The sequence below is a fragment of the Primulina tabacum genome, chromosome 9 (genome assembly GCF_025594145.1).
Source record: "Primulina tabacum isolate GXHZ01 chromosome 9, ASM2559414v2, whole genome shotgun sequence".
Classification (NCBI taxonomy): Eukaryota; Viridiplantae; Streptophyta; class Magnoliopsida; order Lamiales; family Gesneriaceae; genus Primulina; species Primulina tabacum.
The window spans coordinates 2,347,306-2,362,813 of NC_134558.1; the positions used below are offsets into that span (position 1 = coordinate 2,347,306).

At 39.4% G+C, this 15,508-nt stretch overlaps 2 protein-coding genes across 2 annotated transcripts; one reads left to right on the plus strand and one right to left on the minus strand.

Annotated features, from left to right (window-relative positions):
• The first annotated feature begins 1,095 nt into the window (after positions 1-1,095).
• On the plus strand, positions 1,096-5,338 carry LOC142556847 (uncharacterized). Its single transcript, XM_075668349.1, has 5 exons — positions 1,096-3,223; positions 3,311-3,513; positions 3,828-4,580; positions 4,671-4,996; positions 5,131-5,338. The coding sequence occupies exons 1-5, from the start codon at positions 1,096-1,098 to the stop codon at positions 5,336-5,338; spliced, it is 3,618 nt and encodes a 1,205-aa protein (XP_075524464.1).
• Positions 5,339-5,581: 243 nt separating this feature from the next.
• Positions 5,582-6,889, minus strand: LOC142556848 (uncharacterized). The gene has a single exon (XM_075668350.1). It carries the CDS (start codon positions 6,887-6,889, stop codon positions 5,582-5,584), a length of 1,308 nt encoding a protein of 435 aa, XP_075524465.1.
• Between the last annotated feature and the right edge of the window lie 8,619 nt (positions 6,890-15,508).

The following is a 15,508-nucleotide window of genomic DNA, read 5'->3' on the forward strand; positions in this document are numbered from 1 at the left end:
CTATAAGGATAGGATCAATGAAACAGGAATCTCACCTGATTGTAATCGCAATTCAGCTCACACACACATATATATATATATACACACACATATATATACATACATATATATATATAATCATTTATCCACAGATAAATAAAGTTCCCACCAAGCAGACAAATACGTATGTCCAACAAGCCGAATATGGATACAAAAATTCACACAAACAACCTGAAAGGAATTTTATTCCGTGATATATTTTCCTTTTTTATCTTTAATATTTTGCCTTTCTAGACATGTGGATAATCTCGAAATTGATGATATGATCTCGTATAAATTCAATATGTGATATAAGACTATATTTGATATGACTCATAATATCTTTAAGATATGATATCACAATATCTTTAAGATATTATCCTTGTTTTAAAAAGAGTTTGTTTCCTAATGAAATTGGTTTTTCTATGTTAAATAGGACTCAAAGGAGAAGAAACGAAGAGAGGGGGGACGATATAGAGCATATAACTTTCGGAGAGACAGAGATGCATTTATACGAAGAAAATATTTTCTGATTGAAGCAATCTCGCGTCGTTGATAAAGTGTTGCTGTGAAGTGCTGACAACATCTGAAGACAACACCTAATCACTGTTTTGATTAGTGCGCTGATTTTTGAAGACTTTTTCACTTCTCAGTTGATGCATCCTATGTATTTTGGTTATACGGTTTGTTAGAGGTTTAGGATGCAATTTGTTACTCGCCTTAATAAGGGAGTTGTTTTATTATTTCACTAGTATTGGTTTTTGTAAACTTACAAGTTTTTCTAGTGAATTATTTTGCCCTGAGGCACCGCACAAAATACTTGTGCATAATTTATCTCTCGTATCTCGTATTATTGTCATTCCAGTTGTGTGTTAATGTGTTAAAACTATAATTTCCGCTGCATGTTGTCGTGGGTGTTACAACACCTACGCACAACACCTACATTCTAATACACACAACACTCACCTTCATCTCATTCACCCTGTGGAAACGAAACTGACAAGTGGTATCAGAGCCTCCACTTGACGCTACTAAGTGAGATCCTGTTTTGTTTTGTTTTCCAGGTGATCAAGGATCATGGAAGCATCAACAAACACTGTTTTTAGACCTCCCGTATTGGATGGATCAAACTATGCATTTTGGAAAGTAAAGATGAGGGTTTTTATTAAATCAATTGAAGAAAGAGCTTGGCAGCGTGTACTTGATGGTTGGAGTCCACCAAAGATTGAGGATGCTAATGGAGACACTCGGCTCAAACCTGAAAGTACATGGACAATCGATGAAGTGCAAACGTCAGATTTTAATTCCAAGGCTCTCAGTGCTATATTCTCGTCTGTTGACACAAGGATGTTTAATTTAATCACCAATTGTGTTTGTGCCAAAGAAGCTTGGGATATACTTCAGAAACATTGTGAAGGATCCGAGAGTGTGCGTAAAACTAGGCTAAGGATGGTGGCATCAAAATTTGAAAGCCTGAGAATGGAGGACAAGGAGTCTATTCTTGAGTATGATAGCCGGTTGAGACAACTTTCTAATGAAGCTCACAGTCTTGGAGATCCCATGTCCAATGAAAGATTGGTGAACAAAGTTTTAAGATCTCTACCTGAGAAATTTAATGTCAAAGTTTGTGCAATTGAAGAATCTAAAGACACTTCAACAATCAACTTGGATGAATTAATGAGTTCCCTCAGAACTTTTGAGATGAATCTTGATTTACAAAAGAAGGATAAAGGGAAGACAATCGCCCTTGAAGTTTCAACTGACTCTTATGATGAAATCCTTCAAATATCTAAAGAAGTGAATGAATCTAATTTAGGTGAAGATTCTATCTCTCTAATTACTAAAAAATTCGGTGATTACTTGAAGAAAATGAGAGAGAAGAAGAAAATTGGGCAAAAATCTGTGTTGCCCAATATCACCACTTCTGCAAAAGCTCAAAAGTTTACTCCTATGAAAGGACAATTTCGACCAAAAACTGAATTGCAAATCCAATCAAATGTCAGAAATTTGGACTCAGTACAATGCAGAGAGTGTTCTGGATTTGGACACTATGCCAATGAGTGTGCCAATCGACTTCGGAGAAACAAAGGCATGACTATCACTTTGAGTGATGAAGAGTCTGATGATGATCAAGGATCAAATGAATCTGAAAATCACACATCGTTGTCTGCTGTGATCAAGGAGAAGCGTTCAATGCAAATCAATCCTTTGGGTGTTGCCACAGGTGTTGCAATACCTGGTCGCAACATCTCTTCAAATTCAGTGTGTCTTAATTCTACAACCCTTGGTGAATCAAGTCAGTCTGAAAACCAAGAAGTAGATGATGATGAAGTCACTCTGGAAAGTGTGCAGACAATGTATGAAGAATTGTATGAAGACTGGATCAAAAGAAATAAAGTGAATGCAATTCTCTCCGAAGAGAACACTGAGCTGAAGTCACAAGTATCACGACTTGAAGTAATCTTAAGTAAGAAAGATCTGGAATTATGCAAAGTCAAGGAAGAGCTTGGAGAAGCAACTCAAATTCTTGCGAAGCTTAATTCAAGTTCATCCAAACTTGATTCACTCTTGATGATTGGAAAGAATGACAAAGCTGGACTTGGTTATACGAATCACCAATTTGAAATAGGAGAGTCTTCCAACACTGAAAGAAAACCAACTGTCTTTGTCAAAGGAAGTGCTGAAATCTCGAATGCTACATACACTGAAAAAGGTGTTTCATCAAAGAGACAAATATCTACAAAGAAGTCCAAGTCCAGAAAACGCCACTTTATCTGCCACTATTGCTTTAGACCTGGTCATATCAAACCCTACTGTTTTAAACTGAGAGATGACTACAAAAGATGGGAATCTGAACAGGTGTTGCCACAGGTGTTGTACAACATCCTGCGTAACACTGCCAGTAGGAAACCATCGGTAAAAAGGGTTTGGGTGCCAAAGGCTAATATTCAATGTTCTGTTATTTATACTTCGTTAAAAACTAACATTGCAGGAATATGGTACTTTGACAGTGGCTGTTCACGCCACATGACAGGTTCTAAAGACTATTTGACTGACTATGTTGAACTAAGGAATGGTCATGTGACATATGGTGGAGGTGCTAAAGGAAGAATAGCTGGCAAAGGGACCTTGAATGTTGATGGACTGCCTAGTCTACACAATGTGCTTTATGTCGAAGGACTTAACTCAAACTTAATAAGCATAAGTCAACTTTGTGATGATGGTTTACATGTTAAGTTTGATAAAGACAATTGTGAAGTTTTTGATAATACTGATACATGTATTTTGACAGGTACAAGGTCGGCTGACAATTGTTATCAACTTGGAGAGGACCCTGTGTGCAATCATTCAAAAGTAAGTGAACTAAACTTGTGGCATCAAAAATTGGGTCATGCAAACTTCAAGACATTAAAGAACCTTGGTAAGTACGATGCTGTGAGATGTATGCCTATTTTATCCTCTGGAATTCCTTATGTTGTGGTGCATGTCAAAAGGGTAAGCAAACACGTGTTCCCCATCAAGTGTTACAACACTTTGGGACAACACGGTGTCTTGAACTCTTGTACATGGATCTTATGGGTCCAATGGAAGTGGAAAGCCTTGGAGGTAAGAAGTATTCATGTGTTTGTGTGGATGATTTCTCTCGCTTTACATGGGTAAGTTTTCTTAGAGAAAAATCCGACACATTTGCTGTTTTTAAGATATTACATGCTAAGATTACTAATCTACATGATTTGAGGGTTGGTAAGATAAGGACCGATCATGGTAAAGAATTTGAAAACTCACACTTTATATCATTTTGTGAAAAGAGAGGGATAACTCATGAGTTTTCGGCCCCTAAGACTCCTCAACAAAATGGAATAGCCGAAAGGAAGAATAGGACACTGCAAGAAATGGCTAGGATCATGTTGAGTTCAAAGAATATTTCAAAACGATTTTGGGCCGAGGCCTTAAACACAGCATGTCATATTTCAAACCGTGTGTACTTAAGGAGTGGTTCTACTATGACATCCTATGAAATCATCATGGGAAAGAGGCCAAACCTGAAGTACTTTCATGTTTTTGGGTGTGTATGTTATGTTTTGAATGACCGAGACCATCTTGCAAAGTTTGACTCTAAAAGTGACAAGTGTTTATTTCTTGGTTATTCATCCAATAGTCGTGCATATCGCGTGTATAATCTCAGAACAAGAATAGCTATGGAATCTATTAACGTTGTTTTTGACGATCTTGCAAATCTAACGGGAAAAACAATCGAGAACGATATTGATGGGCTACTGAACATAAGTGAGACACTGCCTAACACAGATGTTGCACCCGGTGTTGTAACACCTGAGACAACACCTGCACTGGCAGAATCAAATGATGAACCAGAAGAATATACTGAAAATGATGATGTTGTAACCAATGAAGGGATTGATATTCCCAGTAAGATTCAGAAAAATCATCCATCATCTCAGATCATTGGAGAAGCATTTGGAGGAATGCAAACTAGAAGAAAGGAGAAGGTAGATTATCGGAAAATGATGGGTCTAGTATGCATGACTTCCGTATACTCTCAAGTAAGCCATTCTTGTTTTGTTTCGCTCATTGAAACCAAAAATATAAATGAAGCCTTAAAAGATGAATTTTGGGTTGATGCGATGCATGAGGAACTTGAACAATTTGTTAGGAATGATGTGTGGGATTTGGTTCCCAGACCTGATAATGTGAATGTTATTGGAACCAAATGGATTTTTAAAAACAAAACTGATGAATCTGGGATTGTTGTGAGAAATAAAGCTAGGTTAGTTGCTCAAGGGTATACTCAAATTGAAGGAATTGATTTTGATGAGACATTTGCCCCTGTTGCCCGGATTGAGTCAGTCCGACTTTTACTTGCTATCGCTTGTCACATGGACATAAAACTATATCAAATGGATGTGAAAAGTGCCTTTTTGAACGGCATTTTGAATGAAGAAGCTTATGTAAGCCAATGGCACTATCCCTATAGTCAATGCACAGTCTCATGCTCCCATCTTTCTTCTTGACAAAAAGTACTGGAGCTCCCCATGGAGACGCACTTGGTCGAATCTGCTTTTTGTCTAGCAATTCTTGAAGTTGTTCCTTTAGCTCCTTAAGTTCAGCTGGTGCCATTCTGTATGGTGCCTTGGAGATGGGTGCCGCTTCGGGCACTAAATTGATTTCGAACTCAATTTCTCGATCCGGGACTGTCCCTGGTAGTTCCTCTGGAAAGACGTCTGGGAAATCTCGCACGATAGGGATGTCCCCCGGTTTAAGTTCAATTTCTTCCTTTACTGCGTTAACCGTTGCTAGATAGATATCTGCTCCAGATTTCATGGCTTTCCATGCTTGGGATGCGGAAAGAAGTGACTTCCGTTCCTTGGATTTGCCATGATACACGACCTCTTTTTGGTTCGGGGTTCGGAGCCTAACACTCTTTCCCTTGCAATCTACCATCGCATTGTTTCTTGCTAACCAATCCATTCCTAAGATGATATCGAACTCCACCATGTTCAGTTGTATCAATTCTGCTTGGAATAGGTGCTCATTGATACAGATTTCACTTTCGGTGCACTCTATGTGTTTCGACTGTCTTACTAGTAGGAGTCGCTACTCTAAATGGTTCAACTAGTAATTCAGGCGTAAGCCCTAGTTTCTTAGTGAACCTCTTAGATATAAATGAATGAGTAGCACCACTATCAAATAACACATAAGTTGGCATTTCATTGACAAAAATGGTACCTGCCACGACATCGTTTGCATCATCTGCTTCTTCTTGGGTTATTGCAAACACACGAGCGTTGGGCTTATTCTCCCTTGGCTTGTTGAGGTTAGCATCAGCATTAGGCTTGGTACTTCTCTTCAATGGCTCGGGGCAGTTAGCAATTCGATGCCCTAATTTCCCACAATTGAAACATGCTCCCGTCTGTCGGTGGCATTCTCCAGAATGACGATTATTACATTTGGGGCACATCTTTGGTTCTTGGTAAGTTGGGTGGGACAAAGCACCTTTGAAGGGTCCACTGGACTGATTCAGTCTCTTGAATGGTGGCTTCCCTTGAGATGACTGTCCAGTAAGAGGTCTCTTATTCTTGTTCTCGTTCTCCCGACGCTTGATATCCGTCTCAGCTCTTATCGCTGCTCCCATTAAATCAGCAAAGCTTGTAGGTTGGTAAACTGCTAAGGATGACTGGATACGGCTGATCAAACCCTTCTTGTATTTGTGCATCTTTAGAACTTCATCTGCCATGATTGTCGGGGCATAAGTTCCAAGGTCAATGAATTGGGAGGTGTAATCTACCACTGACATGTCTAGAGTTTGCGAGAAGTTCTCAAACTCGCTCAGTTTCTGAAGCCTGACTTCTGCTGAGAAATACTGTTTGAGAAAGACATCTCTGAATTGTTGCCAAGTGATTGCTCCGGCGGCTGTCAGGGTAGGTGAGACGGTTTCCCACCACTTGCTTGCCTTATCCTCCAGGAATGGCACTATCACCTCTACCTTAAGTGCCTCAGGTATCTCTAGCAGTCGCAGTTGGGTTTCCACGCTTTTCAACCAACTCTGGCTACTCTCAGGGTCGGCGTCTCCCTTGAACACTGGGCAACGGTTCTTACGAAGGGACTCATAATGATACTTGATCCCATTCTGTGCCCGTGGTGGTTGTGGCTGCTGATTACCGTTACCATTGGGGTTTCCCAAACCATGGATAGTTGTTGCCACTATGGTGGCTATAGCCATTAAATCTACTTGGCTCAGGCCCACTCTGGGAGGTGGATTGTCGTCAGCATTCGGATCTTCCTCATTGTTGTTGCGGTTGTTAACGTTTGCGTATCGCGGGTTGCGATTGTTTCGGGGAGGTCTTCCGGCCATCTCCTACAAGCGTACAAGTTTCTAAGATATTTGTTGCACAAACTGATAGAATTCATTGAATAATTTGTGCGAAAATAAATTGACGCCAACAAGTAATCGAAATAACAACTTTTATTGATTTCTCAAATAAACATAAACAACTGAATGGGGATTTACTGGAATAGCAACAACGAAAATAAACTAAAATGGTTCACTAAAATATTCTAATCTGCTATCTCTCCATTCCCCACGGCTACGTCAGGTGGGGCTTCTTCCTCCTCGGAATCCTCCTCCGGCACATCCGGGTCTAAAAACTCTGCCAGCTGCATCTGCAGGTCTTGATTCTCCGATTCTAATTCAGCAATCTGTTCCCTATGAGTCACAATCTTCCCTATCGCGTTGTCCAACTCATTCTTTGCACGCGCGCAGTTTGCTTGATCCTTCTGGATGAGTGCCTTTTCTCTTGCCTTTCTTTCGTCTATCTCCTTTGATAGCCTTTGGTTATTTTCTGACAATTGCATGACCACCTTCCAGGACTCTTCCATTCTCTCCTTATCTCTTACCCGTGCGTGACGAGCTTCAGCCAATTCTACGGTACATCGGTCCAATTCATCCATAGCTTGTTTGGTTTGGCCCCTCGTCAGTTGTAATGACTCTCGCAGTTCGCCGTTATCTTCATTAACGAGTTGGAACATCTCATATACCTGATCGATCCTCTTTTCTGCTGCCAATAGCTTGGTAGTCAGATCCTCCACTTGCTTCCTCATCTCCAGATTGCTAGCTCTCAGCCTCCTAACCGTCCTATCGTGGCGTGCTAGAGCCAAATCATCTAAACGTATAGGAGACTGAGCGCGCGGGCGAGGTCGGGGACTGTCTAGCTGGAACGTCTCTCTATGAGTAATCGAAGCTACACTCTTACGGGCAGTTAAACGTATACGAGCCATTTCCTGGAAAAAGAGAAATGCTCAGAATATCAAAAATAGGCCAGAATAAAATATCAGAGTCATATAGAGTCAAATAAAGGAAAATAAATAAAACTTTTCGAAAATTTCCAAAAATGGAAAGTTTCGGGATAGACATATGGATTCGAAGCACATGTCGAGAGGATTCCAGAACAGTTGACGGAATCGAATTCGGAGTTTCCTACGAAAAGTTATAGGAGTTACAAAACTTTCCTAAAACGGCAAAATCGAGGTTTCGGAGGCCTAAACGAAGGAATTTCGCGATTTCGCGCTGTAGCTCCTAAACGAGTCTTGATCGTTGGGACGTTTCGGAGGGGATAGCATTGGCCGATTTATAAAATTCCGCCGAATTTTTTTTTTTTTTTTTGACAATTTCCTTCCCCAACCGGATTATGAACCTGGCGGCTCTGATACCACTTAAATGTCACGCCCCGAGACCGGGTTATGACACCGGCGTTGTTTAACAACCACACGATCGAAAAACAACTAGTCTCGTAGTACATCATAAACCGAAACAAGTTTATTATCATAAATTTCCCAAAAGTTCACTGTCTTTACAACTCAAAAGAAATAGAAACATGCGGAAGCGTAAATACACGATACTGAAATCATAAGACAGAATAATCGACGGGTCCCGAATTAGACTGCTTCATCACCATCCCCAAAAGTAGTCTTGCTCCTCATCCTCAATTTGATTCTCATTCTTATCTGGGTGGGAAAGTAAGGGGTGAGTATTTTGGAGAAATACTCAGTAAATGGGGGCCGATCGCGCATGACAATTATCGAGGATATTCATATGAATAAATTATCAAAATTTCAATATTAAGCATGTTGAATCAAATACTAACACAAATACGAATATAGCACTAGAAAATCATCTCATTTTCTATGGTTTTTTTTTTACTGATCAGTCCCCTATATGTTACTCCTCTAAGGGGCGAGGCCAAAGGAACGGTTATTATAACCCACCGCATCAGGGCCTAAACAAAGTATATCAAAGTTCGGAATTTCCTTTACCATTTCTAAATCGAGTCATTACAGTGCATTTCAAAAAAATTCAAACATGCTTTCACATATTTAACTGATATCGAACAAAGAACAATTCAAGGGATTTCAATACCAAATGGAAATGAATATATCACGCCGACCGAATTTTCAAAGTCATGTTTAATTTATTTTCGAAACATATTATGCCCACTTAAAAAGAAATAAGTGTGCCAAATAAAATAGTATCAAGAACCCACTTACAAAGAAAGATATATAGCAAAAGCCCACTTACTGTATTCTGACTGCTCAAAGAAACGTAAACGTGAACGGTGAGATTGCGGCAGAGCTTTGTTACTAGAGGGCGAAGAGCTTCGAGAATACGGTGCTGCTAGAGAGGATTCCGAGAATTTGGATGTGCAAGTTTCGAATGAGGAGCCTTCCTTTTTATAGGCACGAATAATCTGCTACAAGGTAAGCTCTGAAGTCGCTCCACAAATGACGCTGCGTTGATGGCTCCACGAATGACGCTGATGGCTTAATCAATGGGTGATTGCACTAACCTCTCCCGGATGAATGTGGCCACTTTTTGGTTCAAGGTGCTCACTCGAGATTTATGCTGAAATGGAGTGAGTTTGGCTGTATGAGTTCCTCCACAATTGGTGCACTTCCAAAGTGCATGGTCTTCACACTACTCATCTGCATGTTTGGACATCTCCATGCCCTTACCAAGTAACGCAGTACACAACATCACATATGCTAGTCTCGAGCTCAAGCGACCTTTATCCCTGTTTTAGGCAGCTGAATCGACTAGGAACGAATTTAGAATATGCAGTGTTTACAAATGAGTTTCAACATCGAATTACGATTCATTTGTATTAAAGCATAATCAAGGACTTTATCTATGCTGTTTGCATGAGTATACAGATAAAGTATAACAAGACCATAAAAAATTAAATTATATTAAAATAAAGATTGTTTATTTCACTTGAGTCAATAAATTTCCTAGCCAACTGTTGGCTTGTAGGGCATCTACTCTAACAATCTCCCACTTGCCCTAGAGCCAAATACCCTTAACTTTAATCCCATTTCTTCGCGATGCTTCTCAAACAATGGTCCTGGCAAGAGTTATGTATATGGATCAGCAACATTATCTGCAGAGGGGACTCTTTCGACCGATATGTCTCCTCTTCCCACAATCTCCCGTATGATGTGGAACTTCCTCAGTACAGGTTTGGATCGCTGATGAGACCTTGGTTCCTTTGCTTGCGCAACGGCACCAGTGTTGTCCCAGTACAACGGGACTGGATCAACTTCATTAGGAATAACGCCCAACTCTTGGACAAGATTCCTCATCCAAACTACCTCTTTTGCTGCATCAGATGCAACAATGTATTCAGCTTCAGTAGTGGAATCCGCAACGGTGTCTTTCTTGGAACCTTTCCAAGAGACAGCCGCACCATTAAGCATGAATACAAAGCCAGAGGTCGATTTCGAATCATCTACATAACATTGGAAGCTAGAATCAGTGTAGCCTTCCAATTTTAATTCTCCACCCCCATAGACCATGAACAAGTTCTTAGTCCTTCTCAAGTACTTAAGAATGTCTTTCACGGCCTTCCAATGCATTGGACCAGGGTTCGCCTGACATCTGCTTGTAACACTCAAAGCATAAGCAACATCAGGACGCGTCGATATCATACCATATATGATACTACCAATGGCTGACGCATATGGAATACAAGTCATCATCTCTATCTCTTCATCAGTTTTGGGACACACTGCCTTAGATAGAGTAACACCATGACACATTGGTAAGTATCCTCTCTTGGACTCTTCCATAGAGAATCGCTTTATAATGGTATCGATATAGGTGGCTTGGGTGAGCCCCAACATCTTTTTTGATCTATCTTTATAGATTTGTATTCACAATACATAGGATGCTTCACCCATGTCTTTCATGGAGAATTTACTTGCTAAACATACTTTATTTGATTGCAATAATCCTACATCATTCCCAATGAACAAGATATCATCAACATAAAGTACCAGGAATGTCACTACACTCCCACTAACTTTCTTGTACACGCATGGTTCCTCAGGATTCTTAGCAAAACCAAACTCTTTGATAGTGCTATCAAATTTGAGGTTCCAACTCCTTGACTCCTGCTTGAGACCATATATTGATCTCTGAAGTTTGCATACCTTATGTTTACTTCCTATTGATGTGTATCCCTCAGGTTGAGACATATAAATTTCTTCTATGATGTCTCCATTGAGAAATGCAGTCTTTACATCCATTTTCATATCTCATAGTCATAGCATGATGCTATGGCTAGTAGTATTCTAATGGACTTAAACATATCAACTGGTGAAAAAGTTTTCTCATAGTCAACTCCTTACCTTTGAGTATAATCTTTTGCAACCAGCCTTGCTTTGAAGATCACTACCTTCCCATTCGCCCCAAACTTTCTTTTGTAGATCCATTTGCACCCTATGGGAACAATTCCCTCAGGTTAATCCACTAATGTCCAGACTTTGTTTGAATACATAGAGTCCATTTCTGACTGCATGGCTTCAAGCCATTTGGTTGAATCAGTATCAGATATTACTTCTTCAAAGTTCATTGGATCACATCCAACACAATGCTCATCGTGGCTTTGTTCATGAAGAAGCGTATATCTTGCAGGCGGTCTAATAACCCTATCAGACCTTCTAGGAGCTTGTACTTCAACTACTGGTTGTTGGAAATTAGGTTCAACTACTATAGTTGAGGGAGTATCTTGAATTTCTTCAAGTTCTATCATCTTTCCTTTTCTATCTAATAGAAATTCTCTTTCCAAAAAGGTGGCATTTCTTGAAACAAACATTTTTGCTTCATTGGGATGATAGAAATAATATCCAACAGTCCTATAAATTAGCACAAAGTGGATCTACTATCCAATTTGTCTCCCACTGTCTGTTTCACGTAAGCAGGACATCCCCATATTCTCTCGTAAGAATATTTGGGAGTTTTTCCCATCCATATCTCATATGGTGTTTTATCAACTGCTTTAGTATGGACATTAATCAACAACATTGCCGTAGTTTCAAGCGCAAAGCCCCAAAACGATGTAGGCAATTCAGTGAATCCCATCATGGATCGAACCATGTCCATCAAGGTTCGATTTCGACATTCAGAAGCACCATTCAATTGTGGTGTCGTTGATGGAGTTAACTGTGAGAGAATCTCATTCTCTTTTAGATAACCCAAAAATTCAGCACTTAAGTATTCTCCACCTCGATCAGATCGAAGTGCCTTAATACTTCTTTCCAGCTGATTTTCTACTTCAGATCTGAACTCTTTGAACTTTTCAAATGGTTCAGATTTGTGTTTTATCAAATAAACATACTCATACCTCGAATGGTCATCAGTAAAGGTAATGAAGTAGGATTGCCCATATTTTGTGCTAACACTTAGCGGGCCACAAATGTCTGTATGGATCAAATCCAATAGACCATGCGCACGTTCCACGTTTCCATCGAATGGAGTCTTGGTCATTTTTCATTTTAGACAGAACTCACAAGTAAGTAGAGAATTTATTTTTGACAAGTCAAACATGCCTTCTCCCACTAGTTTGTGCATCCTTCTTTGGGAAATGTGACATAGTCTAGCGTGCCATATTTGTGTGAGATTTGGGATCATCTAACTTTCTTTTGTTTGTTATTGAAATCATGTTTACTTGGACATTCACTTATCATTTCCAGAACATTTCTGGCACATATAATTTCTTATGTCCGGACTTCTTGCAGTGAAATAAATATGTTCTAACTTATCGGGCTTTGTAGGTCTTTTAAGTGTCTTTCAGAGTTTGCCTCTTATAGGGATTGTTTTTCTTGTGAGGGGCAGAACATTTCTTTCCCTTACCTTGTGGGCCATTTTCGTCTGACGAGAGGCCCATAAGAAAAACTAATAATTTCCTGTTTTATGGTGATCTCATAAGTTATAAGCGTATTGACTAGTTCTTCAAGGCTATCATCTATCTTATTCAAATTGAAGTTCACCATAACCCCGTCAAATGAGGAAGAGAAAGACAACAAATTGATGTTATCAATTTACTCGTTAGGAATCACACATTCCTGGCCCACCACATTCTCAATAAGCTCAGTCATACGTACACCACCCTCATGGGCCAAAGCCCTGTCTTGCATGTGTGTAATCATGAGTTCCTTGAAAGTGGTGTGCATAGTTTCATGCACCATGCAACTATTGCACGTGCATTCGAATGTCTGCGCATTAAAAATTTCCTCAAACTGTCCCTACAGTTCATTTGACATAGAAGCGAGCATGTTACACTTTAGCTTGCATAATATGGTCCTACCATCTTGCAAGCTTTGTCAGTTCAGCAGGGCTGACATTAGTGTGTATGTCATTTTCTCCGAATTCAGAACAATTTCTCAACCAGTCTTGAAAATTAGATTTGATTAGCTTGTTAATAACAGAAATGTATTACGTGACGAAATCGAAAATATACTGATACGGAAACAGAATAATGGTTGCTAATTATTTTAAAATAATTTTAAGATATAAAATATGGATTTTATTTTATAAATCTCCCTCCCACTATTTTGACATTTTCACCATCCTCTGATGAAAAAGGAAAATCGTATAACCTTAGTGGGCACGTAGAGTCCAATTAGCCAATTATAATCCCGAATAATATCAGCCAATTATAATTTCTAAAAGGTAGAATCAAATTACATCCCTATGCAACCTCCGCGTGTTTTGCCTCACGTTTAATAAGGACCCAATAATATGACGTCATTTATTTTCGCGTGTCAAACCGACCCATCAATATTGAATTGTAGTGGACGGTCGCTATGAGTTCCTCCAATAATATGAGCCGAAGTCATGGGAGTTCCACTCAATTCACAACATATGTCCGGTGGAAGTCACAGCTTTCCGGCGTACAGGCCTCCCCAATAATATGAGCCAGACACTGTCCGCGGGTAGCGATCAACATGCAACCACGGTTGATGGAAGGCAAGCAAAAATTAAACTATTTTAATTTTTACTTTTTCGGTTTGATATAAATTTTGAATCATATTCAAAATGAGGGATTTTAATTTTAAAATTGTCTCATCATTTTAATTTAAAAATCGCATGACACGAGTTTGTATGTTTGCCGGATTCATGCAACTATATTATCTAATAATATACATACATGCATACTACTATATATCGCATATATCATAATATGACATTCAACAATAAATAAGGATGATCGATCGCCAACACTATTAGATCCATGTGAGCCAAACATGGATCCAGGTCCAAAAACTAGGTGAATGCAGGGATGCAAATGCAACTATTACAAGAGCTTCCAATATTTTACATGTCTTCATCTCGTTCATCGGGCCCACCATCTTCAAGTCTTGATCTCCCACTATTTCTAATAATTACATTTAAATAGCCATGGCACATAAGGGACACATCTCATGGGGTGGGAACGGGCCATAAACCAGGCCCACTTTAATAATATCAAATATTAAAAAAAACGAATAGAACAATAAAATATCCTAACATACACCTAACACATTGTTCAAGGCTCTCGATCATCCTTCATGCATTTAATATCAAATATTAACATCAATTTAATTAAACAATTTAATTAATTGATAAATCATATATCTAATAATTTTATCACTAACCACCACAATTATTAAAGAATTTAATAAATTAAATAAACACCTTTATTTAATTTTCAATTAAATCAATAATAATTGATTTCTTGTAAAACTCAATTTTACCATAAATAATTAAAATCATATTCTAATTATTTATTTTACAAGAAAATTTTTAAATTTCCAAAAATTAATTTTCCAAAATGAAAATTGAACCAATTTTCAAAAATTTCAATTTTGTCCAAAAATTTGAAAAATCAAAAAATTGCACCCTGGGCCCAAACAATTCAAGCCCACCATTCAGCACGCTTCCCGAGACGATCCCTGGCAGCCGCCCGCACTGCCCGCCCGCTGCCCGAACGTTTCGGGCAGTGGCGGCAATCCTGTGCGCGCGCCGCGTGCGGACGTTCCGCACGCCACGCTGCGCTGGCGGCGCACCGCGTGCGGACAATCCGCACGCCACGCTGTGCCGCCCAGCGCGCGCAATCTGCGCGCGCGCTGGGCTTCTCTGCGCGCACGCTTCGTGCTGGCCGTGCTCACGCACGCTTCGTGCTGGCCGTGCTCACGCACGGGCTGCCCGGAACAGTTCCGGGCAGAAACGAAAATATTTTTTTTTGTTTTCTGGAAAAAAATAATCTTTTAATGGTGCTATAATTTTCTGAAAAATTTTCTTGCGTAGTTAGAAATAAATTATTCAATATCAAACCATACGATTTAGAAAAAACTTGGCTCTGATACCACTGTTGGATCTCGGTTTCTACATGTCCAAACGCAGCGGAATTTTAAATTTTTTATTAAATTTGACAATCAAAATATTTTTTGCTTTGGGCGCTTGTATGGTTTTAAGAATAAACATTCATAGAGCGTTAGAATTTTATACCTTAGTCAGTAATTCACTTTGCTCCAACTACACCGGTATTAGCGGACATAGCTCTTGTTGTAAATCCTTACGAACATTCTTTGATCTCCGAATCAGGTCCACGACTGAATTATTTGTTCCTCTTCTAATTTGCACTAGAAAATTAGAAGA